The 26,326-nt window shown below is 55.3% G+C and overlaps 9 protein-coding genes across 9 annotated transcripts; 5 read left to right on the top strand and 4 right to left on the bottom strand.

Moving 5' to 3' along the window:
• Positions 1 to 2,905: 2,905 nt before the first annotated feature.
• GLRG_11061 (uncharacterized protein) lies at positions 2,906 to 4,297 on the top strand (the record flags this gene model as incomplete). The annotated part of the gene is made up of 1 exon (XM_008101699.1): positions 2,906 to 4,297. The coding sequence occupies one exon, from the start codon at positions 2,906 to 2,908 to the stop codon at positions 4,295 to 4,297; it is 1,392 nt and encodes a 463-aa protein (XP_008099890.1).
• A 414-nt stretch (positions 4,298 to 4,711) lies between these two features.
• Positions 4,712 to 5,591, bottom strand: GLRG_11060 (uncharacterized protein; the record flags this gene model as incomplete). Its single annotated transcript, XM_008101698.1, has 2 exons — positions 4,712 to 4,847; positions 4,888 to 5,591. 2 exons carry the CDS (start codon positions 5,589 to 5,591, stop codon positions 4,712 to 4,714), a joined length of 840 nt encoding a protein of 279 aa, XP_008099889.1.
• Positions 5,592 to 7,056: 1,465 nt separating this feature from the next.
• GLRG_11059 (uncharacterized protein) lies at positions 7,057 to 8,959 on the bottom strand (the record flags this gene model as incomplete). The annotated part of the gene is made up of 7 exons (XM_008101697.1): positions 7,057 to 7,122; positions 7,249 to 7,309; positions 7,373 to 7,457; positions 7,565 to 8,286; positions 8,341 to 8,617; positions 8,683 to 8,857; positions 8,924 to 8,959. The coding sequence occupies 7 exons, from the start codon at positions 8,957 to 8,959 to the stop codon at positions 7,057 to 7,059; spliced, it is 1,422 nt and encodes a 473-aa protein (XP_008099888.1).
• Positions 8,960 to 9,059: 100 nt separating this feature from the next.
• Positions 9,060 to 10,006, top strand: GLRG_11058 (uncharacterized protein; the record flags this gene model as incomplete). The annotated part of the gene is made up of 3 exons (XM_008101696.1): positions 9,060 to 9,296; positions 9,372 to 9,578; positions 9,641 to 10,006. The coding sequence occupies 3 exons, from the start codon at positions 9,060 to 9,062 to the stop codon at positions 10,004 to 10,006; spliced, it is 810 nt and encodes a 269-aa protein (XP_008099887.1).
• Positions 10,007 to 11,880: 1,874 nt separating this feature from the next.
• GLRG_11057 (uncharacterized protein) lies at positions 11,881 to 12,756 on the top strand (the record flags this gene model as incomplete). Its single annotated transcript, XM_008101695.1, has 1 exon — positions 11,881 to 12,756. One exon carries the CDS (start codon positions 11,881 to 11,883, stop codon positions 12,754 to 12,756), a length of 876 nt encoding a protein of 291 aa, XP_008099886.1.
• Positions 12,757 to 13,600: 844 nt separating this feature from the next.
• Positions 13,601 to 15,592, bottom strand: GLRG_11056 (aspartate kinase; the record flags this gene model as incomplete). The annotated part of the gene is made up of 3 exons (XM_008101694.1): positions 13,601 to 13,916; positions 13,998 to 14,149; positions 14,222 to 15,592. 3 exons carry the CDS (start codon positions 15,590 to 15,592, stop codon positions 13,601 to 13,603), a joined length of 1,839 nt encoding a protein of 612 aa, XP_008099885.1.
• Positions 15,593 to 17,148: 1,556 nt separating this feature from the next.
• On the bottom strand, positions 17,149 to 18,529 carry GLRG_11055 (homoserine O-acetyltransferase; the record flags this gene model as incomplete). The annotated part of the gene is made up of 2 exons (XM_008101693.1): positions 17,149 to 18,455; positions 18,514 to 18,529. The coding sequence occupies 2 exons, from the start codon at positions 18,527 to 18,529 to the stop codon at positions 17,149 to 17,151; spliced, it is 1,323 nt and encodes a 440-aa protein (XP_008099884.1).
• A 1,171-nt stretch (positions 18,530 to 19,700) lies between these two features.
• GLRG_11054 (carbon-nitrogen hydrolase) lies at positions 19,701 to 21,147 on the top strand (the record flags this gene model as incomplete). The annotated part of the gene is made up of 8 exons (XM_008101692.1): positions 19,701 to 19,840; positions 19,893 to 19,963; positions 20,017 to 20,210; positions 20,262 to 20,362; positions 20,416 to 20,469; positions 20,570 to 20,888; positions 20,958 to 21,001; positions 21,093 to 21,147. 8 exons carry the CDS (start codon positions 19,701 to 19,703, stop codon positions 21,145 to 21,147), a joined length of 978 nt encoding a protein of 325 aa, XP_008099883.1.
• Positions 21,148 to 23,326: 2,179 nt separating this feature from the next.
• Positions 23,327 to 26,044, top strand: GLRG_11053 (uncharacterized protein; the record flags this gene model as incomplete). The annotated part of the gene is made up of 10 exons (XM_008101691.1): positions 23,327 to 23,424; positions 23,575 to 23,620; positions 23,691 to 23,841; positions 23,900 to 24,104; positions 24,162 to 24,723; positions 24,783 to 24,821; positions 24,873 to 24,941; positions 24,995 to 25,254; positions 25,307 to 25,920; positions 25,992 to 26,044. The coding sequence occupies 10 exons, from the start codon at positions 23,327 to 23,329 to the stop codon at positions 26,042 to 26,044; spliced, it is 2,097 nt and encodes a 698-aa protein (XP_008099882.1).
• Positions 26,045 to 26,326: the final 282 nt, after the last annotated feature.

Here is a 26,326-nt window from a genome sequence, read left to right as displayed (position 1 = left end):
CTAATTAGACGATGCCTCGCATCCGAAGCGCGGATGGATCATGTTGATTCGTGCCAGACGTGAGGGAAGCCAAGCTCCTGTTGAGGAATCAGCTGTTTTACAGTTTCAGAACGACGGCGGCTAGGCTGCGAGGAAGCATCCGAGACAGCGAGGGGGAGACGGCGGTGCGTGGCTGTAGTTCGAACCTAGACTAGAAAATTAAAAACAAATTAGAATGGAGGTCGCAGTAACGACGAGCCACGGGGGGAGGGGAATCCTGAACATGTTTGGGGTTTGGGGTGTGGCTGAGGTTTTATCCGAGGGTTACCCTGTCGACAAGATCCGAAAAAGCCCGCAAGTGGTGTGATCTCTTGGGTTGGAGGGATCGAGTTGGCAAGGGCTGCTGGCGAGGGCGTCGCCCCCGTTGGTCGGTTGATCAGTCAGGAGCCTACAGGCGAGTTATGTCTATGTGTCAGCGTGTAGGAGACATATAGGTAGTATTTGCAAGGACAGCGGGACGAATGCAGGTGGTGGCCCGCTGTGGGATGCATGGCCTTGGTGAATGTTGAATTCGTTCATTGTCGGAGGGGCAAGGCATGCAGGCAGGCGGCCGGGTCCAGTGCTGGCCGGGTCTTGGGGTTAGAAACGGGGACAACCAACAAAGGATTCAAAAGTGACGAACATGGTTATTGTGTTATTGTTCCCGGCGCCGTGATGGACGGCGACGGCGACGGCGACGGCGACGGCGATTCGTGGAGACGGACCCAAGAGGAGGGGGCAGAGAGGAAGAAAAATAAAAATAAAAAACCACGGAAAATAGTAAGAAAGTGGCGCCAAGACATGCATGACCCAGGCAAATTGCAAACAAACAGGTCGACCTGAATCAGTGATAACGTGATTAATTGGCCCATTTGCCAGGAATTAAAAGTATCCACACGATCGATGCGAGTGCCTTGGTACTGTGTTGTAAGCTCATCCCGTCCATGTGTCGATGTTTTGGGCGTTTGGTCTCACCGAGGTCGATATTGCGGCTGGTCGAGAGAAGAATAGGTTTTCAGAAAAAGCAGAGAGTGTGATATTTGGGCAAACAAGAGTGAGTGGTCGTTGAGGAGAGAAAAACAAGAAGAAAAGAAAAATTGAGCACTCCTGCCCATTTGCATGACGTGTTTGTGTGTTACTCAGTGGGTAGGCACGGATATACTTGTGGAAGGAAGGCACGATGTCGATTTGGATATTCGAGGCAGGAAGAAACAGGTACGGATACTCTGTACCTACCTACCTACCTATCCACCTCCTTCTCCGAAGAGTAAGTATCCGTACCTAGATAGTAGATACGTATCCGTACGGACGGTACGTACAATGTACATGAGGATTGTGTGGGAAGGCAGGGACAGGAAGGAGTGGAGGGCCAGTGGGACATGGTCCTTGTGCCCCGACTAGAACCTGCCAATCATGGCCTGCAGCCCTGCTAGAGCGGGTCCGCACCGAGCCAGATCGGTCTGCTTCTTCAGGTGTGGATATCCACCTTTCCTTTTTTTCTGTCCTTCTGGGATCCCTCCTCAACTGTTGTTCTCGGTGCTCCTCCTCCCCTCATCGCCATCATCATCATCGTCGTCCTTCTCCTTCTCGTCGTCAATCCATTCATCGTCAGTGTATTAGTTATTTCCATGGGCAACTCCCTGCCGCGACTGCAATACAAACATACGAAGCCCTCTTCCCACAAACTTCTCACCCGACCCTCGTCAGGAATCCGTTTCGCCCAAGGAGCAACTACCCGGCTTCTTCCTTATGGATGTAACCCTGGGCCCAATCCGGACCTTCGTTGGCAGAACGTACATACAGGGAGGGGGAACCATGGTCATGCGCTGTGACCCAAGCCTCGGCGCGCAAATCCCCAGGGGGTTGCGGCTAAGAGACGTGACGGTTCGTCATCAAGGATCGCCCGTGGCAGTCAAGGGGCCCGCTGGATGCACACTCGCCAACGACATGCCTCACTACCCACAATCGTGCAGCTTCAGCACGGAATGCCCTGAACAAGATGGGGGCCTAATCTTGGACTTCAACTATTCTTGATATGGCGCTTGCAAGACGAATGGTACCCGACACGCCCATCAATCATGACGGCCCTCCACGGCGCCGGCGTGCGCATCTACATCATCTCATAGCGCAAACAAGACATGCATGATGGATATATCATATCAGGCTGGGCATGGAAAAGCCTGGACCGCCATGTAGGTTCCCTCGGTAGTTGAGACGGATGAGGCGCATCCACTCAGGAACGATCCTCACTTGTCCCCAGATCCATCTCTTTTGCCCTCCCCTCTCTTTTCACAATTCGCTTTTTCGTATCCGCATCTTGCAGCACTGACCCCTTTCTCTGCATGCTGATCGCCGAAAGGGGGGCCCTTCGTTGTCCGGCACTTCTGAAGCATGGGAGAACCCTTGACACGGCGGTGGACTCCGAAGCGGCGGCATGGGGATCACAAAGAACAAAAAAACCTGGGGCATGGGGCAGCCCCTAGGTATTCTTTGCTGCGCTTTTCACTCTTCACTCACCCTCGTTCAACCCTGCATCGCGTTTCCCCTCCTGACCCGCTAGCACGTGTTGCCGGCGCTCTGTCATCTAGACTGTCTGTCTGCTTTACGAAAAAGAAAAATCAATCACAAAAAACCATAACAGTCCCTATCTCGCGTCACGCACCTGCTTAGCCTCCTGTCCGAGGCCGCTCGTTGCTGGGCGAGAAAAAGGCCTTGGTGTCCGTCCTTCATTCGCTCATGGTCAGTCCTCGCGGGTTACAGACTCATATATTGTCTCACTCCCGCATACAACCCCGCCTACCTAATCAACGTCTAATATCCCACAATCGCCCGTCTTCCCTTCCATCGCCACAGCTCTTGATCCGTTACACACCCGTCTTTGGTCATCATGCCTTCATCATTACTGCTTTCCCTCCCCGACGAGGTCCTGTTGCAAATCGTCAGCCATCTGACGCCGCCCCTCGATGGTCTCGATATCCCGTTCCAGGCCTACACCGACCCGGATGGCGTCGTTGTCACAAATCGCGTCGCCCTTTACCGCCTCGCCTTCGTGTGTCGCCGGTTATCGGATCTGGCCATTCCCCATCTCTACCAGACCGTCTACCTCTGGGGTCAGACCCGGCTACAGTCGTTGCTCCAGACTCTGCTCGAGCGTCCCGAACTGGGCGACAACATGCGCGTCCTCTCCTATGTCTCCTGCCTGGGCACAGATCACTACCCCACCGACGTTCTTTGCCCCTACAAGCGCACCGAATGGCGCCGCCTGGTCGATGCCTCGTCACGGTTTCCAGACCGCATAAAGAATTTCGTCCGGGAAGCCAACACAGAGCTCGAATTCGCCCAGATCGTCTTCGCCCTCGTTCTTTACTCGTCGCCGAACCTGAGCACCCTCCACATGCGCATGCCCTTCGCCGCGGGTGAGTACCAGAAGCTCAAGGACATCATCACCCCAGACATCGAGACCGCCGAAGGCTGCCCCCGCGTCCTGAGCTCTCTCACCCGCGTCATGCTTGAGCCCATGCCCGACTTCCCGGGCGCGAGTTTCTGGCCCCGTCGCGAACTGCCGTGTCTTCTTCGCCTGCCCAAACTGCGCTCTGTGGAGCTCGGCTCCGCTGTTTTCCGGCCCGCCGTCCTCGATCCCGGTGACGGCTGGGGTGACGATGGCAGCTGGAAAAATGTAGAGGAGATTCGGCTTGTGCGCAGCAGCATGTGGGGTCAAGGCTGGCATGCCATCTGCGCCTTGTGCCCGAACCTGAAGCTCCTCGAGATGGGCCCTTCCGGCGTCGCCGAGCAGCCTGCCGACGGTGAGCACAATCTCAACACCGCATTGTCCCTCGTTGCCGATACCCTCGAGACCTTCTCGTTCGAAGGTATCCTCGCTGGCAACTTCTCCCAGCACGTCGGCGGAGACGGCACTCTCACTTGTCTGCCCAAGATGAAGGCCCTACGCAATGTCAAGCTCGATATTGGCATTCTGTATGGGAACCCGGAGGGGGTGCAAAGTATTGATCTCCGTGACCGCTTGCCGCCATCAGTGGAAATACTCGACTTGGCAGAACTGTGGCACGACGTCGAGGTCGACCAGCTTTCTACCAAGGAGCGTTGCATGTATGAAAAGGGTCTTCAGGACGCTCTGCATAAGCTCGTCTTCGATAGCAGAGAAGCCTTACCCCACCTGAAGGAGATCACCTTCCGCCCGAACCCCTTTTACGACCCTCTGCCGATACCCGATACTCTCAAGTACTACCCGTCCAAGGTCGCCTTCAAGCTCGTCTACTAAGTCCCGTTACGTGATGCGGACATGCGACCAACAGCACAATATCTTCCAATCAGCGGACTCCGAGTCATAGGCAGGCGAAGGATGGGACCTGGCCAAACGCAGAATTTAAAAATATGTTACAAAGACATGACCTAATGAGATCATATCCAATATAGACAGTGCTTGCCCGTCGGCTTGTATAAACAATGACCTACCTCTATTTCGAATGAAGGGGAACACCTTACTAGAACCTCCACGAGCTTCGGCACCGCTTACCATCCGATGAGCCATCCTTGCTTTTCCGCCGGGGCTCAGCCCAGTCATCGAACCGGACTGAATGACGCCTCCGTACTGGCTCGGGTCGAAAGCATCCCTCGCGAGCACGAATCCCCTCCCGACACTCCTCTCTGTCACGGTCTTTTCTGTCACGGTCTTTTATGTCAAAGCTCTCTCGACGAAGGTACCTCCACGGTCTGGCTTGCTCGTCCCGTCGGGTCTCCAGGCTGCTTGCCTTGCCCCGACGCTCCGACCCCCGCCGGCCGCGGTCTTCAACGATCCCGCCAACCCTCCGCTGCCCGAGCTCCTCATACCTCCGCAGCAGGTCGACATACCGGGTCCAGCAGTCCGCCAAGACCTCGGCGCTCAGCGCCAGGTCGTCCGCGCCTACAACCATATCGGCGACGCGTCGTATCCAGCCACACTCGTACTCGCGGAGGACGCCCTCGCACGCGGTGCCGTGGGCGGCGCGATGCCGGGCGCGTTCCCTCTCGACCCGGAGGCGGGCCTTGTCGAGCTCGGCCTCAGCGTGAAGGAGGACGCGGCCGATGTCGAGGAGCTCGTCGAGGGCAAGGCGGAAGTCGCGGGACTCGACGGCGCGGAAGTCCGGGTCCCGGTCGAAGGTGCGGAGGCGGCGCCAGGACGACGCGCTATGCTGGGCCGCGAAAGGGTCGGAGTGGATAGGCTTGGACGGGTGCGGGCTCGAGTGCGGGTATGAGCGGGAGCGCGAGGGCGACATTCCTCGTGAGGGCATAGAGGAAGCGTCTCGTCTGGGCGACGCGGAGAGGGAACGGAGGTATCGGTTGTACCTCGTTGGATCCCGGCACCGGCGCGCGCAGCGGTGGACGGCGACGTCGAGGGTGCAGCAGCCGTGGGAGGGACAGCGCCCGAAAGGGGCGAGGGAGTGCCAACGGCTGCTGCTGCGGCCGCGGGCGGACGGGGACGGAGGCGGGGCGCATGGGCAGGCCAGGGGCGTCTCGTAGGGATTGACATACAGGGTCTTTGTGGAGGTGATGACCGGGCGGACGTCGCATGACATTGTGTGGGTGTAGACTTTATAGCACATGGTGACGGGATTCTTGGATGTCAAGGCGTATGGATTCTTAGCAGAGTGGCAGACTCGAGTAGAAATGAGGATGCCGGCTTTTCTGAGTGGTGTGTATGTATACGCGTGAAACGCAATAATCAGATGTTGTGCGGGCGGTATGTATGCTTTTCCTGAGCCTGCAGAACGCTTGACGGGACACGCAGACCAGACAGGTCTTATAGAGGGATTTGGATCAGAACAACATGATCAATGCATTGTTTCCGCGGTTGGTGAACAAGAGGGTCGGTTCTTGGGGTGGAAAAAGCTGTAAGCGGGGACAAAGAGGCTGTCTTGCAACCGCCGAGGCATTTTGTTTGAAGGAAAAAAGAGGGGAGAAGGGATCCATCTTGTTTTTGTTGTTTGGCCTTTGATGAGATCGAGGTCTTTTGTGTGCGGACAGCGGATAAACTAAACGATCAAGTTCGAACAGTACTTTGTGTCTTTTTATCAGTATCACAGGGGGAGGTTGTGGCCTAGGTCGAACCTTTCGGCTGGGTGAAGCAGCAGTCTCTTGATGATGTCTACTGCCGCCTGAAGAAGGGGAGAAGAAGGGGGAAGGTAAGAATCTGGTGATCTAGATATCAGTGAGTTGCAGCCTCGGTATTCCAGTTGTTTCGAATCCAATCCATATCCCAACAGTTTCGTCACTTGTGGCTGGTGTGCTAAGTATAGACATTGGGGGAAAGTCAAAGATGGCGAGGGCCTGTCGGTTTGGGCACGAGGGGCTGAGTCTGTCATGCTACAATGCCGATCGATTGTCCGGGACAAGTACCACGACCGTCTGGCTTCGAGATGCACCACGGGATCCGGGGAATGGAATCAAACGAGTCGCATTGGTACTGCCCATCGTTCACAGAGCCCGTATGCCTACCGAGTATACATGCCTTCACAGTCACTGGCAGTTACTTAATATCTATGTTGGTTTCCCTAGGGTAGTGATACAGTTAGCTACACGTATTGATAGTAAACAACAGAAAGTGGGGGTAACTAGTAGTTCTAGATTATGCGTAAAGAGATAGGTAACTATTATAGATTACTAGTAAATTACTAGTAAATCTACCAAGTAATCTACTATAGTATCCAGTCGATACAATAAAGATTTAGCTATATCTGCCTTGGTGAAAGGCTTGAAATGACCCGAATTGATTTGAAGCATGGTCGAACGTTCGATGAACCAGAGGTATCAACAAGGAGGACAATTTGTAAGACCGGCGCAGATTTGGAACGAGCATTGACGTCCTTAGCTACCCAACGGTATTTGTGTAGTAATGGCTTTTTGCCCCTATCTACAAAATCGATGGCGAAGTAACGCCCGCTATTGCAAGCTGACGATAGTATCTTGTTCCAGTGAAATCTTGCGAGCTTGATCCACATGCCGAAGTCGTGATCCCGCCTGCCTATTTTAAAACCGGGCCGTCTATGAACGGTGTGTATTGCTGCGGGCACGTAGTCTTGGACGGTGGAAGTGCGCCTTGAAGGTATGCTTGTACATATCCAAAGTAACAGTTTGACCCCCCCAGGTTGACAACCGTGTGCTGCAGTAAATCTCACGAGCAAATTTGGGCCCTGGTTTGGTATGTTTATATGGCTGGGATGTGTGATAGCTTACACCGGCGGCTTCTTGTAACAGAAGTGCAGATCCGGGAAATCGAGAAGACATCTTGCGCGCCCTGCGAATGATTCGAGTTCATTAGTTATGCTTTAGATGGAGAGACAATTCAGTCAGAACGTACGCTTCCAAGGGTGTTATAGGGTCGACGGTGTTGCTCGCGAATAGGATCGGATAGGACGTGGGCTTATCCGGCCCACCTATCGGACCTGTTCGAGACAGAAACTGGTCAGCCCTTCCGACCAATGCAGGTGTTTGTTCGCACCAATCCAAAGGTGTTACACAGAGGAGCGGCGAACGGAAGCAGTAAACCTACCTTGAAACACCATGCCATCAGACAGTTCTGATCGGAATGACCTACACAGGATGTTCTCGAGGAAGATGGGATAGATGTCGCCAATGTACTTGCTCTTCGATACAGTGTACTCGACGTAAGCCTTGAATTCGTCAATGGTGGTGGTAAGCCCGTTTCTCCGGTACGAATCGGCGCACTGGATGGCAAGACGGGCGTCGGATGTAACCCACAGCCCGTCAAACAGTCCCACAAGAGCAGAAACGTCCCCTCTCTCGAGCTGCTGCAAGGTGTTGGCCAGGGCCGGGAAGGAAGCCAGTGGGTTGTAGATGGCGTTGATGAAGAGGGCCTTTAGGTCTGAGTCCGTGACCATTGACGGCGAGTCCCGAGTTTGAACCCCGCTGACTGGAACAGGATGGTCCCGAAACTGGTCAATGATGATGTTGATTTTGGCCATGATGTCGGCTGGCGTGGGTCCCCAGAAGGCGCATTTTTCAGGACCCGAAGAATGGCATAGAGTCAAGAACCTTTCCATGGCCTCGTCCATTTGATTAACGTTGCCCCTCCAGTCATTGATGTAATAATTCTCTGCGTCCAAAACGCCGTCGAGAATCATTCTCCCGACCCGGTCTGGAAACATGGAGGCGAAGGTGGTCCCGACAACAGTGCCGTAGGTGATGCCGTAGCACCACAATTTGGCCTGCGATGGCGACAGACCGGATGATTCAGCCTCGGATTCCGTAAACCTGAGCAAACTGTAGGCGACCGCCGGTGTAGTCACGTAGTATCAATGAGGCGACCCGCAATCGACAGCATCGTTGCACCACTCTCCGTAGATGGAGCTTGGATAGTACTGTTCCTCGAGCGACGTCGATGACACGTTGGTGACACCGGTGCTGTGCAGCCACATAAACGCCGCCCTCGCTTCCGTATTCCCCGAGAAGCAGTCGAGGCCCAGTCCGCTATTATTCACACCGCGGGGGTCAAAGGAAACGAAGTTATACTGCTCTCCAAAGATGGGCCCCGCCAAGGTTCGGTATTGAAGGAGCAGGTCAACACCGGATCCACCTGGACCGCCTGGAGAGGTATCAGTATGGTAACACGCAGGTGAGATGTCTTTGTACGAGCTGTCGACATCTTACCTGGGATGAGTACAATGCTCGGGGACTGGGTGGTTGCATTCTTGCAGGCCAGTTTGATGAAGGCAACAGACGTTGTGCCCAGACTCGTATTCGAGTAGTCCAGAGGAACCTCCAGTCTGGAACACGTGAAATCATCGAAACATGGTCTCCACGTTAGGTTGGCGGATGGTTCAATCTAGACGACCGGTCAGGACTCAGAAAGCCCAAAGGCTCTGAAGGATGTGGTTCGGCCAAGTCCAACACTTAACAGCACCGAAACGACGGCCGTCACACTCATGGTCTGCTACCTCTTCACCTGCTTCGATCAGCTGGCGGGCAACTACGTACAGGCAATGACGCACCTACGTGGAGGCGTGGAGCTCTTACGCAGCATCGGCATGGCTTCACCGAACAACAATGGTGCATATGACCCCGTCACACCGTCGGAGGTCCGCACGCTCGTAGCTCAAGTAACCAGACAGATCCGCCGACTCGACATGCAAGCCGTGACGTTTCTGGTCGACTGGATTCCCGCCAATTTTCAAGACACACTTGTGTCCCGACTTCCGCCTTTCGACGGTGCCTTCCAATCTCTCGACCAAGCCGCCGACCACCTCCAGACCCTCGTCGCCCGGGTGATGACTCTGCGCAACGCGGAGCAGTGAACGACAGCCACGGGTGACGTACTGCCGCAACACGCATCCGAAAAGGACATCCTCCACGGGCAGTTGGGAACGTGGTCAAGTCTCTTCGAGTGCATGATGCAACAGAACAGCTTCCGCGAGCCGGACTCCACAACCCGCCCGCTCGTACCGCTGCTACGGCTGCAACACACCATCGCGTGGATCCTTCTCAGCGTCTCCGGGCCTGGGAGGGAGATGGACTACGACGGCTTCCTGCCCCAGTTCCAACATTGCGTGGCCCTGGCGGGTTAGACGTGCAGTATTCAGCGTCGCTGGGGCTGACCTTCACACCCGAGGTCGGGATTCTCCCTGTGCTCTTCATAATCGGGGCTAAGTGCCGGCACCCCGCGGTCCGACGCGAGGCTTTGGGCATACTGCGACAGCAACCTATGCGGGAGGCCGTTTGGGACAGCCTCGTTGCTGCGAAGGTGGTCGAGCGAATCATCGAGATTGAAGAGGGCGGGCTGGGGGACGGTGAGAGGGCGCAGAGCATGGGTAAAATTGCGGCGTGGCAGAGGATCGAGATTTTCTCCTGGGTAATACAAGTTAGAGGACGATCAGCGGCCAGGGTGGACATGGAGTACAGTTTCTGTGAGCGCGAGGGGGTGCATGTCGAGTCTCATGAGATGGAGATGGCAGACGAAAAGTCCCAACACGTCTGATGTTCATGGGCAAGAAGCACTGTGCGCTTTTGTTCAGAGTCAAGCAGCGGCAATCGAATGCAGTCCGGGCTTGCACGGCTAGCTATATTGTCGTAGCAGCGTTCGGTGCTGTCATCAAAATTCTCGCAGTGTTATTAACGTGCCGCTATGGGCTTCGTATCGGCTAGTTGAAGTTATTCCTGGCGGTAGACATAAGCTTATCAAACTGTCGAGAAAGTTATAGAACTAGTAGCCCCAGCGAGGAATCCTATCTTGGTCGCGGACCCAGTACCGTGGGACCGGGGTCGGCTATTATGCGAGTTAAAAACTAAGGTTATTCTTCGCAGTCAGCCCTACCCTATGTCCATCGGGGAGTCTGGCGCACGTGTGCCACGGGGCCTTTTTCTTTCTCTCTCCCCCTGTATTATATTGACCTTGTAAGAGGGGTTTACTAGTTTTCGACATCTTTTGGGTTAAGAAACCATTTTCGATGAATAATTGTGGTGGTCATGCCTGGAGCAAGGCATCCTGCCCCCCCTCCCCTAAGTTCGTGGTAACCTAGCTAGTACCAAACATCTTCAAGCCTCTCGCAGGTAACAACCTTTTGAGTGAGAGTTGTTGAAGCCTACGTCCATACCCAGATCCTGATGGCAGTCTGTCAGTCATGATTGACTTTATGCTTAAACTCAAATTAAGCCCCTCTTTTTGTCTCCCCCCCCTCCCCTTCCCACCGCCCTTCTCCCACTCTCTCTCTCTGCCGAACGCAACTGATAGTGTGAGGGATGGGATCACAATGGTTTCAAACAATCGCAAGATCATTCTATAGTCTAGGCCTGGGCTTCTTCTGCTTTTCTTTCGTGATTTTGCGTGTACTAAGAGGGTTGGAGCTACCAATCCCTCAACAGACGACGTCTGTCGAGAGCTGGGCGGAAAGTCTTTTTGGCACGCCGCACAATAATCACAGCTCCGTGAAGCGCTGATATGGATGACGTTCACCTGAGACATCCTCCGAGGTATACACATCTTCACGGGCGACGTGTTAGATCTTGACTTCCCCCCTCAAAACGCCGTTGTCATTCAGGAAAGACACCCTACACTTTTGGCCCGGTCTAGCAGGGCGTTTCCCCCCTTCTGGGTACCACAATGTGGGTTTTGAGCCATATGCCTACGCAGGGTCGAATGGCCGCCCTGGGCCTCGCCTCGCGATGCAGCCAGGCAACTTTAGCTTTACAACTGGACTGTGGCTCTGAGCGTCAACAGACCGGGACCATGAGGCAGACCGAGACTGTGGTGTTATGTTTATCTGACTCATGGCTCAACGAACATAAGTACAGTTTATGGCATCGTCGAATGGCCGCCCTGGCCGCGGCCCACAATCCAGCAAGGCAACTTGAGCTTTACATCTGTACCACGGCTCTGAGCGTTGGCAGACCGGGACCGTGAGACAGACCGGGACCGTGATGGTATATTTTATCAAGAATGGGTCAACCAAAATAATTGAAGTCTTTGGCAACAAAAAACTTAATACCTGCTCCCCTACATAAATCTTCCCGGTCCCCCCAGGATCATTTTTCTTCTCTTCTTTCTACTTTCTTTCTACTCAAGCAAGCTTGCTCACGCTGTTGTCGTCGTCTTCTGTCGATCATCATCACCCTCACTCGTATCACTGTCACCGAACTATACTATCCTCAGTCGCCTACACCATCCTCTTCCTCTTCTCAATTCTCCTCTCAATTCTCCTCTCAATTCTCCTCTCAATTCTCCTCTCAATTCTCCTCTCAATTCTCCTCTCAATTCTCCCCCCAATCCTCCTCCCAATTCTCCTCTCCATTCTCCTCTCCATTCAACCTCCACTCTCATCTTAACTCTCATCCTAAATCTCAGGTCGAGAAGCCATGGACAACGAGATGATGACGACCTCTGCCGCGATGGCAGCTCGGCGAATCAATAACAGTCTGTCCGGGAAGATCATGTGGCTTCCATCCCGTAACAGCATCCCAAGCAACCTGCTCGAGCCTGTTCTCGAAAATGGTGCATATAACCACCCGGTAGTCATCATGTCCAATAACCCATCTCCCGAGGGACTCGTCGAGGTGTTCCTGATCACCTCCTTCGGCACAAGAAGCATCGACGAGGCGTTCGACCACAAGTGGAAGCACTGGCTGCATTACACACCCATCGAGCCCGCCGTTCATCCCGAAGTTGAACCACTTCGTCTGATCGAAGGCAGCCAGCGGCTCGAGAAGCAATCGTACGTCAACAGCCGTCAGGCCCACATGGTCCAACTCGCGGCGCTGCGTCCTCACCGCGGGAGCGGCCCTGGTGCGGACTCCATCATCGAGCAGGCGTCGCTCAAGTCGCTGAAGCTCACGTCTCACTTTATCGACCTCTTCAACCCTCGTACGCCTAAGAGGCTGAGGGACTACAAGATGTGGGAGATGGACCACAAGTGGCGCAAGGGGGAGGACCAAGCTCAGCCACTGCCTTCGGGAAGCGTGGTTACGAACCCTTACTTCCCTGCCTTTTCTTGGCTCGCCGCCGAGACACCGAGTAGTCAGGCGACTATCAGTCAGGCAACCAGCACCCCGATATACAACGCCCCGACATACAACGCCCCGACATACAACGCCCCGACATACAACACCCACACATACGATACACAAGCATACAGCGGCTATCATCAAACTGTATCTAACTGGAGAGCCACCCAGCATCAACATCGGGATATTTCGTCTCTGGCGTCCTGGAGGCCATCCACTTCGGCTCATTGAATACACATACCCTCTTATTGAATACACATACCCTTGGTTACAACAGCGGTGGAAGACGGAAGAGATATCATATGCTGTCTGAGAAGCAAATGCTACTTGGTGTCTGGGAGTTACAAGGGTGGAAGCAGTCAAAAGTACTGTTATTGCCTGGTTTTTGGATATCATGTTCTTGTAGCACTTTGACTGTGTCACTCGTGGCTACCGTTCTATATGCTCTGCGCTACGATAATAATTAATCGTAATGATTTGATCTCCTTCTAAGGAGGTCAACCCCCCATCTATCTCTACTCAGACTCTGTGACTCCAATATTTATCCAGTACCACAATAAACAGCACGGGGGAAATATCATCATGTGTTAGAAAATCAATACCACCTGACCGTACGATACCCAGTGATGCAGTACGCATGGGATGATAGGATCAGACTGGATACTCGGCCCCTGGTCATACAAAGGGAGAGCCAATGTACGTGGAGACCGAACTGGCACATAGAGTAGTGGACAGAGTACACCTGTTGATATGACAACCAAGCTTTATAGCTAGAAGCTTGATTATAGAAACATATTCTTTGGCCTACTTAGTATTGTTTACGCTTGGTATGAGTGTAATAAGTGCTCTTAGAACGCAGAGTCTAGTCAACATTCTGACCATAACTTTTCTATCTAGTCTTTATGTATAGATCCCATTGCTGATCCTGTATACATATCCTATTTCCTATTATAAGAGCTGACTTATGGGCCTAGATACACATGACTAGTGATGCGTATTACACCTTGGATACGATGCTCTTGTATATTGCTTCTCCCATACAAAATCCCTGAGTGCACGCTGCCCCGAATTTCCGTCAGGCCTGCCGCCTCATCTTCATCCACCTCTCAACATATCCGTGAGCCTCGTCGTCCAGAATGCACAATTCGTCTACATGGTGCGCTGTACGGCCAGTCCGGCGCTGCATCAGTAAAGCCATGGACCTGGGAGTATATGTAAGCGGCAGCGGACATGCGCGTCTCGCTAGGGGGGTTCGGGGTCCGGCGTCGCCGTAGCGAGCCTGCGCACCTTTGATGAGGTTGTTCTCCTGCTCCCAGTGCGTCGGGATGCGAAGGACCTTGCTGTGGATCACGTTGAGCGCGAGGACCGCGTCCTCGGCGCGGACGATGAGCCTGTCCATCCTGTTAGGTGACCGATGTTCTCCCCCTAAGGTCATGAAACAACATTGAACGGGGGAAAGGGTGCTCACTTACGATACGCTGATCTCGCTCGCTCCCTGGCTCACCATGAAGATGTTGATCTTGGCCGAGGCCAGTGCACTCGTGATCTCCGCCAATATGCCAACCATGTTCCGCATATTATGCCCGACTACCGTCACGATCGACACGTTCTCCGTGATGATGACCTTTTCGAATGTCAGCTCACATGGCCTGATATTGAATCGTGCCGGACCAGGGAACCATCGCATGTGTCTCACCTCTCCGAACTTCTCCAGCTCGGTTCTCAACCTCTGGTATCGACACGAGCCATCCTCGACATGTTGGAACGCGAGGCTCACATTGCGCTCGCTCGTCGTCACGAGGTCCGTCTGGATCCGTGCCTCCTCGAGCCGTTCAAACACGCTGACGAGGAACCCCTGCGACTTGGTGTTCCTGTTGGCCGCCACATTGACCAGCAAGATGTCGTCTTTGGCCGTGATGGCCGTCGGCCGCCGCCGCTCCTTCTGCGCGCCGTGGTATCCGTTGCCCACCATGAAGTCAATCGCGGGGAGCGACGGCTTGACGTCGACCCCCTTGGCCTCCGTCGTCGCCATCGGCGGCGTGAGGGGCGGAGACGGCGTCCACGTCGGGTAGACGACGGTCCCCGTCCCCGCCGGGTCGAAGACGTTCTTGAGCCGCAGCGGGATGCCCGCGCAGCGGATCTGGTCCATGGTCAGCGGGTGGATGACCTCGCTGCCGTAGTACGTCAGCTCCGTCGCCTCCTCGGGGGTCACTGTCGGCAGCAGCCGCGCCGAGGGGACCTTGCGCGGGTCCGCCGTGAAGATACCGTCTACCTCCTTCCAGATCTGCAGCTCGGCGGCCTTGATGCCGACCGCGCACATGGCGGCGCAGAGGTCCGAATATCCGCGGCCGACGCCCTGGAGCAGCGAGCCCGGCATGAGGCCGAAGAAGCCCGCGATGACGGGAACGCTGTCGCCGCAGGCGCGCACCCGCTTGGCGATCTCGTCGGCGACGAGGTGGTAGAAGCACGGGCCGAGGCCGTCAAACGCCGCCTTCTGGTCGGCGGCGCTGCCGCCGAAGGCCGCCTCGACGACGTCGTCGAGAATCACCGGCTCGGCAGGGACGTCCTTGCTGTTGAGCAGGGCCGACACGACCCTACACGCCAGCCTCTCGCCGAGCGAGATGATGCGGTCCCGCGCCCGGGGCGACAGCTCCCCGACGATCTGCGCGGCGAGCAGGAACCCGCGGAGGCTCTCACATTCCCTGAAGATGACGTCCCGCGTGATGTCGAATATGTCGTGGCACAGGTCGCTAAGCGTGCCGTTGGGGTTGACGAGGTGCTTCTCGAGCAGCCGCACGTGGTTGTCCCGCACGGCGTCGACGGCCCGGTTCAGCTGGGCCTGCGCGGGGACGCCGGCCTCGGCGTGGGCTATACACTCCAGCAGGAGGCTCGTCGCGCCGCCCGCCTTTGTGGAGCCGGAGAGGGCCGAGCACACGATGACGAGGTTGTGGTCCCGCCGGTGCGACGGGATGATGTTGCTGCAGATGGAGTCGAGGAGCTTCCCCAGACTCGTACCACCGTACTTCTGTACGAGCCACGGCCTGCTGCTGTCATTGGCGCCAAGCATGGTGGGATGTGGCACGACGGACGGGCAGACGGCAGTCAGACGTGGGAGGGCACTGGTGGTGGTGGTGTTCCTATATGCGGACCGTTGGCCCTTTGGTTTCGATGGGCGCGCAACAGCTTGATTCGCCAGGGCCCCATATATCGTTTTCTTCTCAAACTTGCGAGAACGAGGTAAACAGGGTTTTCTTCCAACGTACAATGAGCCACGGCCGTCAGCGAGGGGAGGTAGGGGGGGCTCGAAGTCTATGGTATCCCAGCGTCTTGGATGTGAGGTAACGTCGCGATCACCTATCTAGTTCGGTTAGCGGCCTTTTTGGTAGAGTCGGTGGCCCTCTTCCTCACTCGTCTAAAGATCCCATCTTAGGATCCGGTTGCGGCGGCTGTCACTGACGATGCGGCTTTTTTTTCTTATTCTATTTACTCGACGCCTTGATGGAGCTGTCTCGTCGGTGAATGGGCCCCCATGGTCGTGGGCCAAATCCCGGATGCCTCGGGGTTTGAACCGCAACACGTTTATACCACACATCTCCTTGTCAAGAACGGGCCAACCCCCCCTTCTCTCCCCCCTCGGCTCGGGGACCGCTCCGGACAGAGGATATGATAGGAAACCCCAATTCTGTTTCATACTGGAGGTTTCATGCCCGACGTCACGCCAATGAAGTGTGTGGTGGGAATACTCCCTGAGAAGGTTTGCACGTTAGCGCGAAGGGGACATTGAGGTCGTGCAGCTGCAGTGCCAGTTCATCAACGATGGCGTGGTTTCTTCTTCTTGCGTTTTTTTCTTTTCGCGTTGACAGATGCGAACGTCTGGGGTAGTTCTTTACATATTAATTCCCAAACCGGATTATCTCTACAAAATCAACGGTGGAGGGCAAAAGAAGGTTCGGACACAATCGTCCCATTCGCTGGTTTGATCCACCTCTCGAGCATAGAAGGCTGCAGTTTGGGTTCCTATTCATCTAGTCTGCAGAGCCAGTACGATTGATGTGATGTTAAGTTGCCAATGGGAAGAGCCAAACATAACTAGAAGCTTTTCGCAACACCGCGGCGAAACACAAGCTCCTAGGGAGGGTATCTCTTGCTCCGATCATAGGTACGTGGCAGGGGTTGAGATACTGATTCAGCACATAGTTGGCAGCCAACCTAGTTAGATTAGAGTAGCAGGCGGCAAGTGGCAGTCGTGCACTTGACTCAACGAGAGCGTTGTTGTGTCTAGTCGGGGAAAAGATGTCTCACTCTGATTTGGAAGCAAGTCTAGTACGCTGCGAAACTAGACACACGTTGGTCCTCCCAGCGATTGAAGGAGGGATAATAGGAGAGGCGTATACCCCACACACACATATGTAGAAATGAAGGCCGTGAAATGAAAATATCGATGTCAATCCTCCCTCGTCGTCAATGTGAAGGAGTTAGACGCAGGCGAGACTGGTTCATAAAAAAAACTCGAAAGCTAATGCCACCCATTAACATAACGCCAACACCAGTCCTCCGGCATCTCCGTGACCGTGCCAAGTCCTTCCAGCTCCGGTGAAGCGAACTTGGATAGTCAGCCGTACGTTACCAGCTCTCGAGCTCTCCCGTTAGGCTCTCGTTCACTCCTGCCTTCGTATCAAGACTTGCGGAGTCTGCTGAGCCGCATGCCGCGGCGTATATATCCGACAGTCTGGAGCGCAAATGGGGCTGGATCAGGGTGTTGAGCTGCTCGAACTCGAGCAGGAAACCGTCGTGTCCGTCCGAAGACTTTAGCACAGACAGCGATGCCCCGGGAAGGTGGGCGGCGAGGCGCTGTTGTTGCTCTGGCAGGAATAGCGCGTCGGTCTCGACGCCAATGACCAGCGCTCCCGCGGGCATGCTGGGCAGGACTTCGGCGAGACCGTCGTCGCCGCACCTCTGCGTGCGGCCGTACGCGACGTCGTGGCTGTCCATCTTGGCGGTGATGTGCAGGTAGCAGTTAGCATCGAACCGCTTGAGGAACTTCTCCCCTTGGTAGTGCAGGTACCTCTGTACCGAGAAGGACGGACCCCGGGTTCGCTGTGAAGTTGGAGTTTCGGGACAGCCCTCCCGTGTCCCCGGTGGCGCTATATCTGTCCGAGGTAGGTCCAGAGGGTGGTCGGGATGTTTGGACGGGGCAAGGGGCGGTTTCCTCCCGAAGCGGCTGTCGAAGCTCGTGCAGGACCGGTACGTCAGCATGGCAATCATCCGGGCGGCGGAAAGCCCCGCCGACGGCTGGCCCTCGGGCGTAGGATCGTAGTAGCCGTCGTCAAACTTGGGGTCGAAGAAGATGCACTGGCGCTGGGTCTCGGCCCACGAGATCCCCCAAGCAGAGTGATCGGCGGCGGTGGCGATGGGAACGATGTTGCGGACGAATCCGGGGGGCGTGCAGAGCGGCCACTCGAGGGTGGTCATGCCGCCCATGGAGCCGCCAACGACGGCGGCAACTGACTTGACGCCGAGGGCGTCGAGGACCATCTTGTGGGCCCTGACATCGTCCCTGACGGTCGTCTGGGGGAACTCGCTCGCATACCGTCGACCGGTGTCGGGGTTGACGGTCAGCGGCGATGCGCTCCCGTACGGGGAGCCGAACACGTTCCCGCAGAAGATGAAGAAATACGGGGGATCTAATGCCTTCCCAGGTCCTATGAGAGGGTTCCACCAGTCGCCGACATCGCTGCTTCCCGTCAGGGCGTGGCATATGACCAGGACGTTGTCGCCTCGCTCATTAAGCTTTCCCCATGTTTTGTAGGCGACGGGACAGTCGTGGAGCACTTCCCCTGAATCCAGTGGAAGGGAGGGAATTGAAGCGAAACGCTGGCTGTGAATGAGGCGAGCGTAGAAATTGAACGGGTTTGGATCAGAATCGAGCACTGGGGTGAGGATACGTCAGAGAGGGTGGCGGCTTGCTTAGCATGAAGAGCAACGTACAAAGAACCGTTTCCATGATGACTATCAAGCTGAGAGCCGAGAGAGAGAGATAGAGAGGGAGTGTGGTTATAACGCGCCGACTAAGGCTGTGGGAAGACTGGCTGAGCAGCTGTGTTTTCGAGACTGGGGCAAGGATACTGTGCCGGCTTGGTCGTGTAACTGACGTAGCTTTTCTATGATAGAGAGAACCGATCTAGGAGCTCTTTCGGATTCCGGGGGCTCTAGCAAAATCATCCGAGGTCCGTTTCAATGCATTCCGGTACCGGATCGACTTACCCAACCCAGTATTGATCTGGTATACCTCTTTCTTCAGAAGGCTTGCATCTGATGATTTTCAGCAGCCACCTTCTGCATGTGTGAGACACTCTCGCCTAGGCACTTCCTTAGATTCGCGTTGGCCTTCAATTCTGTTCACGTATTTTCTCTTTTAGGATGGACGAGCCTGCTGTGTTGCTTCTTACAGTAGAAGGTATATATATAGTTAAATGGTAGATTGACAGTTTAGACTATGTAGTCCAAGCTATATAGGCTATGTACATATACTAGCGGAATGCTGCTACTTGAGAGGGGTTAAGTGCTTAGCTTATGCATGTCTAGGCTACTATTGCATGTTGGCTAACCTATAAATATGCAGGCATCTTTTTCCCACTTGGGAACAGGAATGGAGTTGAACAATGCAACGGCAACGGCTTAGACGGACAGGGTGCGTCGTTGGCAACTAAGGGACCCCACCAGTTAAGACATCCTCGCAACATGACCCTGCTGTTCAGTCACTGTGAAACGATGGCCCAAGACAGGTCTGCTCCATCGGATCACACATCCCTATCATCGTCTGATGAATGGATCGCCGGAGGAGGTGCCCCCTCCGGGCATGTTATCATCGGGCTTTGAAAGGCGTCCGGTGCGGGATATGAGTCACGACCCCCGAAGATTTGGACGGCGAGAATCGGGATGTCATGCTCGCCGGAGCATCCCGCATCCAGAATCCTACCGGGCCAAAGCGGAAGGATTCTCAAACCAACTCGTCGATAATAACACATGCGACGATAATAATACATGCGGCAGAGAATTTTGTTCGTGACTCATTCCGCAGTCCCCTGGTAAGGAGCACCTTATAAAAGGCCCCGACTGTTTGTGAATGAGCTGGGCCGTCTGGGTTTTGATCATCACCTACAAACATTACCACAATGGAATCTACTCGTCCGATCGTCAAAGTCGCCGCCGTGCAAGCGGCCCCCGTTTCCTTCGACTTGGAGAAGAGCCTGCAGAAACTGGGCAAGCTGACAGAGGAAGCTGCGGCGGCCGGTGCGGACCTCGTAGTGTTTCCGTAAGTCCGCGCCACCACCGCCGTCTCGGTGTTACTACTAAAGATGAAACAGTGAAGCTTTCTTGTCTGCATACCCATGGAGATATGCCTTTGACATTACGATTGGCGCACGGGAGCCAAGAGGTGACTCGTCAGGACACCATTGTTGCGGAATGTGGAGCTAACCCTTTTCACAGGGCGTAAATGGTTCGCCAAGTACTTGGACTCGGCCGTCGAGGTACCCTCGCCCGCTTTCGACAGGCTCTGCGAGATAGCCAGGGCGAACAACGTCCTGCTGCAGGTCGGAATCATTGAGAAAGAAGGCGGCACGCTGTACTGCACGGCCCTGCTCCTCGACCGAGAGGGCAAGATGGTGTACAAGCATCGTAAGGTAATGCGACCAATGACGTCGAGTGGCTGCCAGAAACTGACCACTTGCAAGCTGATCCCAACGGCCGCAGAACGCCTCGTGTGGGGAAGAGGTTCCGGTGACGGCCTTCAGGTATCACAGACGGACATCGGGAAGGTCGGGAGTCTGATCTGGTTGGTTCGACCTGACCCGCCGGAGGGTAGCACAACGCTGACGCCAAGAGCAGTTGGGAGAATTACATGCCAGCCGCCCGCATGGCGCTGTACCAACAAGGCATCGAGTGAGTTTGGTTTTTTCTTTGGTTTCGTTTTGTCTCGACTTGTCGGGGAAGCAAGCCGTGGCAGCTGCCCGCAGACATGTGAGCTGACTCCGTTCGACAGGATTTATGTGGCGCCCCACGCGGACGATCTGCAGACTTGGGTGGCGTCGATGCAGCACATTGCGAAAGAGGGACGTTGCTTTGTCGTGTCGGTTAACTCGGTGTGCAGGGTCTCGGACTTCCCGTCCGACTATCCGCCGTTCACGGCCGAAGACCCCGACCGGCGACCGGACGGAGGCCAGTGGGAGCTGGACGACGTGGTCAACCACGGCGGCTCGTGTATCGTGGGCCCGCTGGGGACGTTTCTCGCGGAGCCGGTGTGGGATAAGGAGACAATCATCTATGCCGACCTCAGGATGGCGGACATCACGGAATCAAGGGTAAGGCCGCGCCCGCACGATCGTCGCCGCGTAGTTTCTCTTGGCTAACAGCGCCGGGGGCGCCTGCAGCTCGATTTTGACCCAGTGGGGAGCTACTCCCGACCCGATATCTTGTGAGTGGGCGATAGCGGTTAGGGTGAAAGGGCCAGGCCGAAGGAGGTCTGGCTTGTCGTCGATCAGAAGCTGACAGGTCGTTCAAACCAGTTCATTGACAGTCAACACCAAGCCCGGCACTAACGTCACGTTCACCACCGGCTAGGGGAGGCAACGGGCCTGGGGCCGCCGGTGTCGGGTGCCACAGGCATTACTGCATGAGTGAGTCAACGAATTGAATCGCCAGCGGGGGTCTAGTGCGGAGAAGCAAAGTCACGGAACTGACTAGGAGGCCGTGAGAGTGCATAGCGATTGGATAACAAGTACGGTGACAGAGTTGCTTGGCGAGTTGAAGCTGGGGAAGTTTTGTGCAACCTGCCAGCGAGCAGGACCTTTACGCCAACTACATTTGATATAGCAATGTGTAACTCGGGGTCAATTCGAGATTCGCTTTTGACCCTAACCCTGAGGCGATTTGTTTGAAAAGGGCAACGAAAACCCCATACATATACCACTTGCCAAAACGGGCTATTGATCCCAAAATGTTCTGTACACGGGGTCTATAAATCATGGAAGAATCATATAAATAGTCTATGTCGTCTAACCCCAAGAATCCCAGTAGAATTTTTTTCTAGAGTGGGGGCTGGCGTTCTGGTATATCGTACGTTTGGCTAGCGTGCTGGTGCTAGAAACCTTGGTTTAGAACATTTAAAACCTGGTGCTGTATATCTCATGGGAGGGCGGGGTTGATAGACGCGTAGATGTGGTGTCATGAAAATCTAATTAACTAGCACATGCCTTGAGTTTTGCTGCATAAAGAGAAACGTGTTGCCGGAGACACGTGCTGTTATACTGTCATGGGGCTTCGATGCGGACAGGAGACGACAACTTTTTTTCTCTGCCGTCGTTGTTCAGGAAGAGATAAGGGAAGAAAGAGAGAGGTCGTCATGTGGCATCCGAACTTGTGTTGCGTCTCGAGTCGAAATGCTCTTGTATTACGTAGTAGTAGGGTTGCCTATTAAAAGTGTTTAGAAGGATCAAGGGGTCTGACGGGCTTGGTAACGGAAGAGTTACGTCCGCCCAATTACTCCAATCAGGCGTACCGTACCGTCTCCATATGATTATGAATTCGTGATGGCAGAGTAAGATGATTGAACTAGGTATAACGGATGAGACGGATACGTACCCCCACCCACTGGTCAATGCCAAGGGAGACGCCGTGCGATCCGACAGATTATATACTGTGAATAAGGGAGGATGACGTGTATTGGTGTAGATACAAATACGGCTCATTCACAGTGCAAATATGTCGAAGGAAGGCCACGTGCGTGATAGATACACATGTGGCCGCCAGTCCAGGCGGGGGGGGGGGTCCGAGTTTATCGTTTATTGTATTTGATTGGTCTGGATTCCCGCGTCAGCCCCATATACGGATCCACTTCTCAATCAATTTGTGCCTTCCCACTCCAGGAACGCAGCTTCTCCGAGAGCAGGTACGGATACGCAGTAAGGCAATCAATCAACTACCGTTCAGAGGGAAAGAAAGAAAAAGCTACATACCGCCAGGCAGTCCACGTTACGTGTACGTACCTTGCCTGTATCATGTACCCAGCTATCCGTGCATACTACTACTATGTAGTACCTTACCATACATGTGGGGAGGTGGGCAAGCCCCAAATAGGAAAGGAGCAAGAACGGAGGACACAGCAGAAAGAACGCTTCCCACTTGGGGCTGGCTGACTTCGCTGCTGCCCGTTCTGGCCAGACGATCGAACGATGGGGTAGAGCCGAAGTACAGGTACGTACCTAACCCCCTCTGCTTCTTTCCCCCTCCAATCCCCCTCCCACCCGGCCGCGGCTCAGCTACTGCAACTCAACTGCCAATCATCCTCGCCACACACCTCCCGTCATACAACACTCACTCACGCTCACTCACTCACACGCTCACTCACTCACTCACTCACTCACTCACTCACTCACTCACACCCATAGCTCCCACAGCTTTCATTCCATTTTATTACGTATCCCACATTCCCCCCTCCCTTACCCGCGCGATACAGACGGCTCTGCGCTGCTCCGTCTCAATCCGCACCAGACACCGCTTCTCTTCGCCAACTAGCATCCCCGCCTCAACGACCTGAGCCGAGTTGTTGTTGGTCTCGTCCGGCCCCCCCGCTAACGCCGTCCGCTCCGTGTGACAGATCCCGATCCGCCCGGGAAGAATTGCCAGTCACCTCGTCTGCACCCCCGACGCCCGCCTTCTTCCTTTCCCTGACCCAGACCGCCGCCGTCCATCCTTTGATTCCGACAATCCGTATAGCCTGCCTCACCCTTCCCACTCCGTCATGAGCACCATGACCGAAGCTGAGGCGCCTCCAATCCCGGTCTCCGGAGCCAAGAAGAGGTTCGCGACGCCTCCCGTGAAGATTGCCTGCCTTGCTTGGTAAGCCCACCTCCCCCCACCCTCTGTCGCCGTCGATTGTTTCAGGTTCGCCTTTCGTCTGTTATCTGGCCAATGCTGCCGCCAGCTATAGTACTTTCCTTCTACCTGTACCTCGCCAGTGCTCTAGAGATATAACTCACACGTAGATAGTCGAGCATCACGAACGCGATGCGACGGATCGACACCATGCGCTAGTGTCAGTATACCCCCAGCGCGGCGCCACGCCGGTCCAGTCCCGGCCCAGAACCTTAGCTGACGCGACGCAGTGCAAAAGCAGAGGACGTGACTGCGTCTACAAGCCTAGTCGGAGAGGCGGCGCCCGTGTGAGAAGAAAGCCGCGGCCGTCTGAGGAACTGGCCCAGCAGGTCCGGGCCCTCCATGGCGAGATGCCCCTTGACGAGGTTGCCCCTCAAAACTGTGAGTTACTCACTACACTCGACCGCCCAGTCCGATCAGTCCTTGACCGAGGCTGCAGCCATCTCTGTACAAAACTACATCGACCCTGGTGCGGGCCTGAAGCAACTGCAAGATATCTTTCAGGATAGCGACTTCATCTTCGACACCCTCTTCTTGTCCGGCGTACCCGGGAGCACCAGTGGCGAGAGTGCTTCTGAACATTCCTTCAACTTCCCAGCACCCCCGATTCCGGTTGCGAGAACATACAAGAGCGACCAAGCCATGTAAGTACCCGCCGCCCACCGTGTCTTGGGTCGAATCAAGCGCTCATGGTCCGACAGCCTGGACGCCTACTACATCTTCATCCACCCCTTTTTCCCTATCCTGCCGCCCCCTGCCGGCTTGCCTATGGACCAGGCGGTGCCGCACTTTCAAAACGACACGGACAGCTTCGCCGATGACTATCAGCCGTCGACACCCCTCACCCTTGCCATCTCCGCCATTCTTGCACTGATCCCCTGTGCCAACGATACCAACCACCTCAACAAGGAGTCTGTCGTCTTTCGGCGGAGATATGCCCAGTTCCTGGCCCAGTCCTCCGTCGAGAGCATCGAGCTCGAGTCGGAAATCCCGGATTCCTCCGTCGAGCCGCCAAAGGCACTCAGTGAGTCCCCCGCAGAGGACTTCACCAGAGAACAGTTCCATCCCGGCGTGCCGGTAGAGCTGGAGAGCATCATCGCTCTCGACATTCTCAGCGTCTACGAGTATGCGCAAAGGGGCAACCTGAAGAAGATGCAGGCTAGGGCGGGCCAAGCCCTGGTGTCCGCCATGTCCCTGTCGCTTCACACCTTCACCGAGGATTGCGAGTTCTCCGAGGCCAAGCGCAGGGTTTGGTGGATGACGGTGTGTTATTCTTTCCCCCGCGCCCCGCCCCAGGATTGCATAGCTGACGGCATCTACAGTACATCTGCGTCTGCCAGGGATCCATCGTTAGCAATACCGTATGCTTTCCTCCCCTCAATGTCGCGAAGCGTGAGCTAACCCAAATCGAGGAGCCCACCTTCTCAGTATTCACGCCCAGCTACACAACCAAGTACCCCGTGATACAATCGGACCCCGAGGTGGGTCTTGTTGGCTCCTAGTCTCCCACGCCCAGAAACTGACCTTTGTCGAGGCCTTTGCCCTGTACATCCAAGCCCAGCAGGCGATTCTCTCGGCAACCCAGTTTGTCATTGAGCTCAACAAGACGGTGAAATCCGGGGGCGATATGACGTCCATCTACGCGCGGATGAAAGAGATGGAGCAGTATCTCGAGCCCCTCAATGCAATGGCCGATTCTTGGATCCTGCAGTCGACGACAACGACGCCGCTCGATCCTACAGAAGAAGTTCTGTCCCGCTCTTTGAGGTGCATGGCTCGCATCAAGCTCAACAGGCAAGCACACGAACAGTTTTCCGGATTGGGGACAATTGCTGACGATTACCAGTGCGCGGATCAAGCTACACCGATACTGCGCCTTCTTTGACATGCCGGTCTTCTCTGGGAAGCACTGCGACCTCAAGTCCAGGTCCGACAAGGATGGCAGCGGGGAACTGCGGTCCTGGCCATCATGCTCCTGCAGCTCCATGATGAGCTTGCCGTCACCACCAGTGCTCGCATCAAGCGGGTTGAGCACGCCGCCAGATAAGAAATCCCCTTACTCGGAACACTCGCCCAATGAGGCCTCGCCGGCTACGTTCCCTTTTAGCAGTCATCAGTCGGCCAAGATCTGTCTCAAAGCGGCCATCAGCATTGCCCAGTCGTTCGACGACCTCCCGTATCCCAACCCGTTCGGCCAGCTCTGCCCTCCGCCGTGTTATCTGGCACCCACTTCGACGATTGTTTGCCCGAGGACCATGCCCTCCTTTGCTTGCTGCGCCATGCAGTGCGCCTACGCGCTGCTAATGGTCAACCACAAGACAAGGGCCATGTATCCGGAGAACGCATTGGCCACGCCGATGGTGGAAAGCCTCCTGATGCGCCTGCAGACGGGGCTGGCCTCCATCTCGGCAACGCTGGAGAACTACGCCACGGCGTTTGAGGCTCTTGGCGGGATGCGCGGTAAGTGGCCCCCTCGGTCTCGCTCAGCAGTCCGTTGTTCGATGTCTTGCATTGCTAACACCCTGCCGCAGACCAAATTCGGAGCGTAATCGAGCCCACCATGATGTTTGACACGCCAATCTAGACATGGCCTCCCGCTTATCTCCGGTCTAAATGCGGATTACCTGCAAAGCTCCTCCCCCACCTTCCCCTGCGGCTTGTATGCAGTTTGTCTGCGATTTGCCTGCAGGCCGGCTGCAGTTTAAGTGTCTCGGCACGCCAACGGCATTCAGATGGGATTTGACCGCGGGCTTTGGGCGGGGTACAGGGAACGAGCTTCAAAAGAGGGTTGCGGGGTTTGCTCATTTATGAGCAAAGGCCGGGGGGCGGAAAAACTCCGACATCCTCCGACCTCCCGAACGTGCCA

The sequence above is a fragment of the Colletotrichum graminicola genome (genome assembly GCF_000149035.1).
Source record: "Colletotrichum graminicola M1.001 genomic scaffold supercont1.72, whole genome shotgun sequence".
NCBI lineage: Eukaryota > Fungi > Ascomycota > Sordariomycetes > Glomerellales > Glomerellaceae > Colletotrichum > Colletotrichum graminicola.
This window is presented reverse-complemented; position numbering and strand designations above follow the sequence as displayed.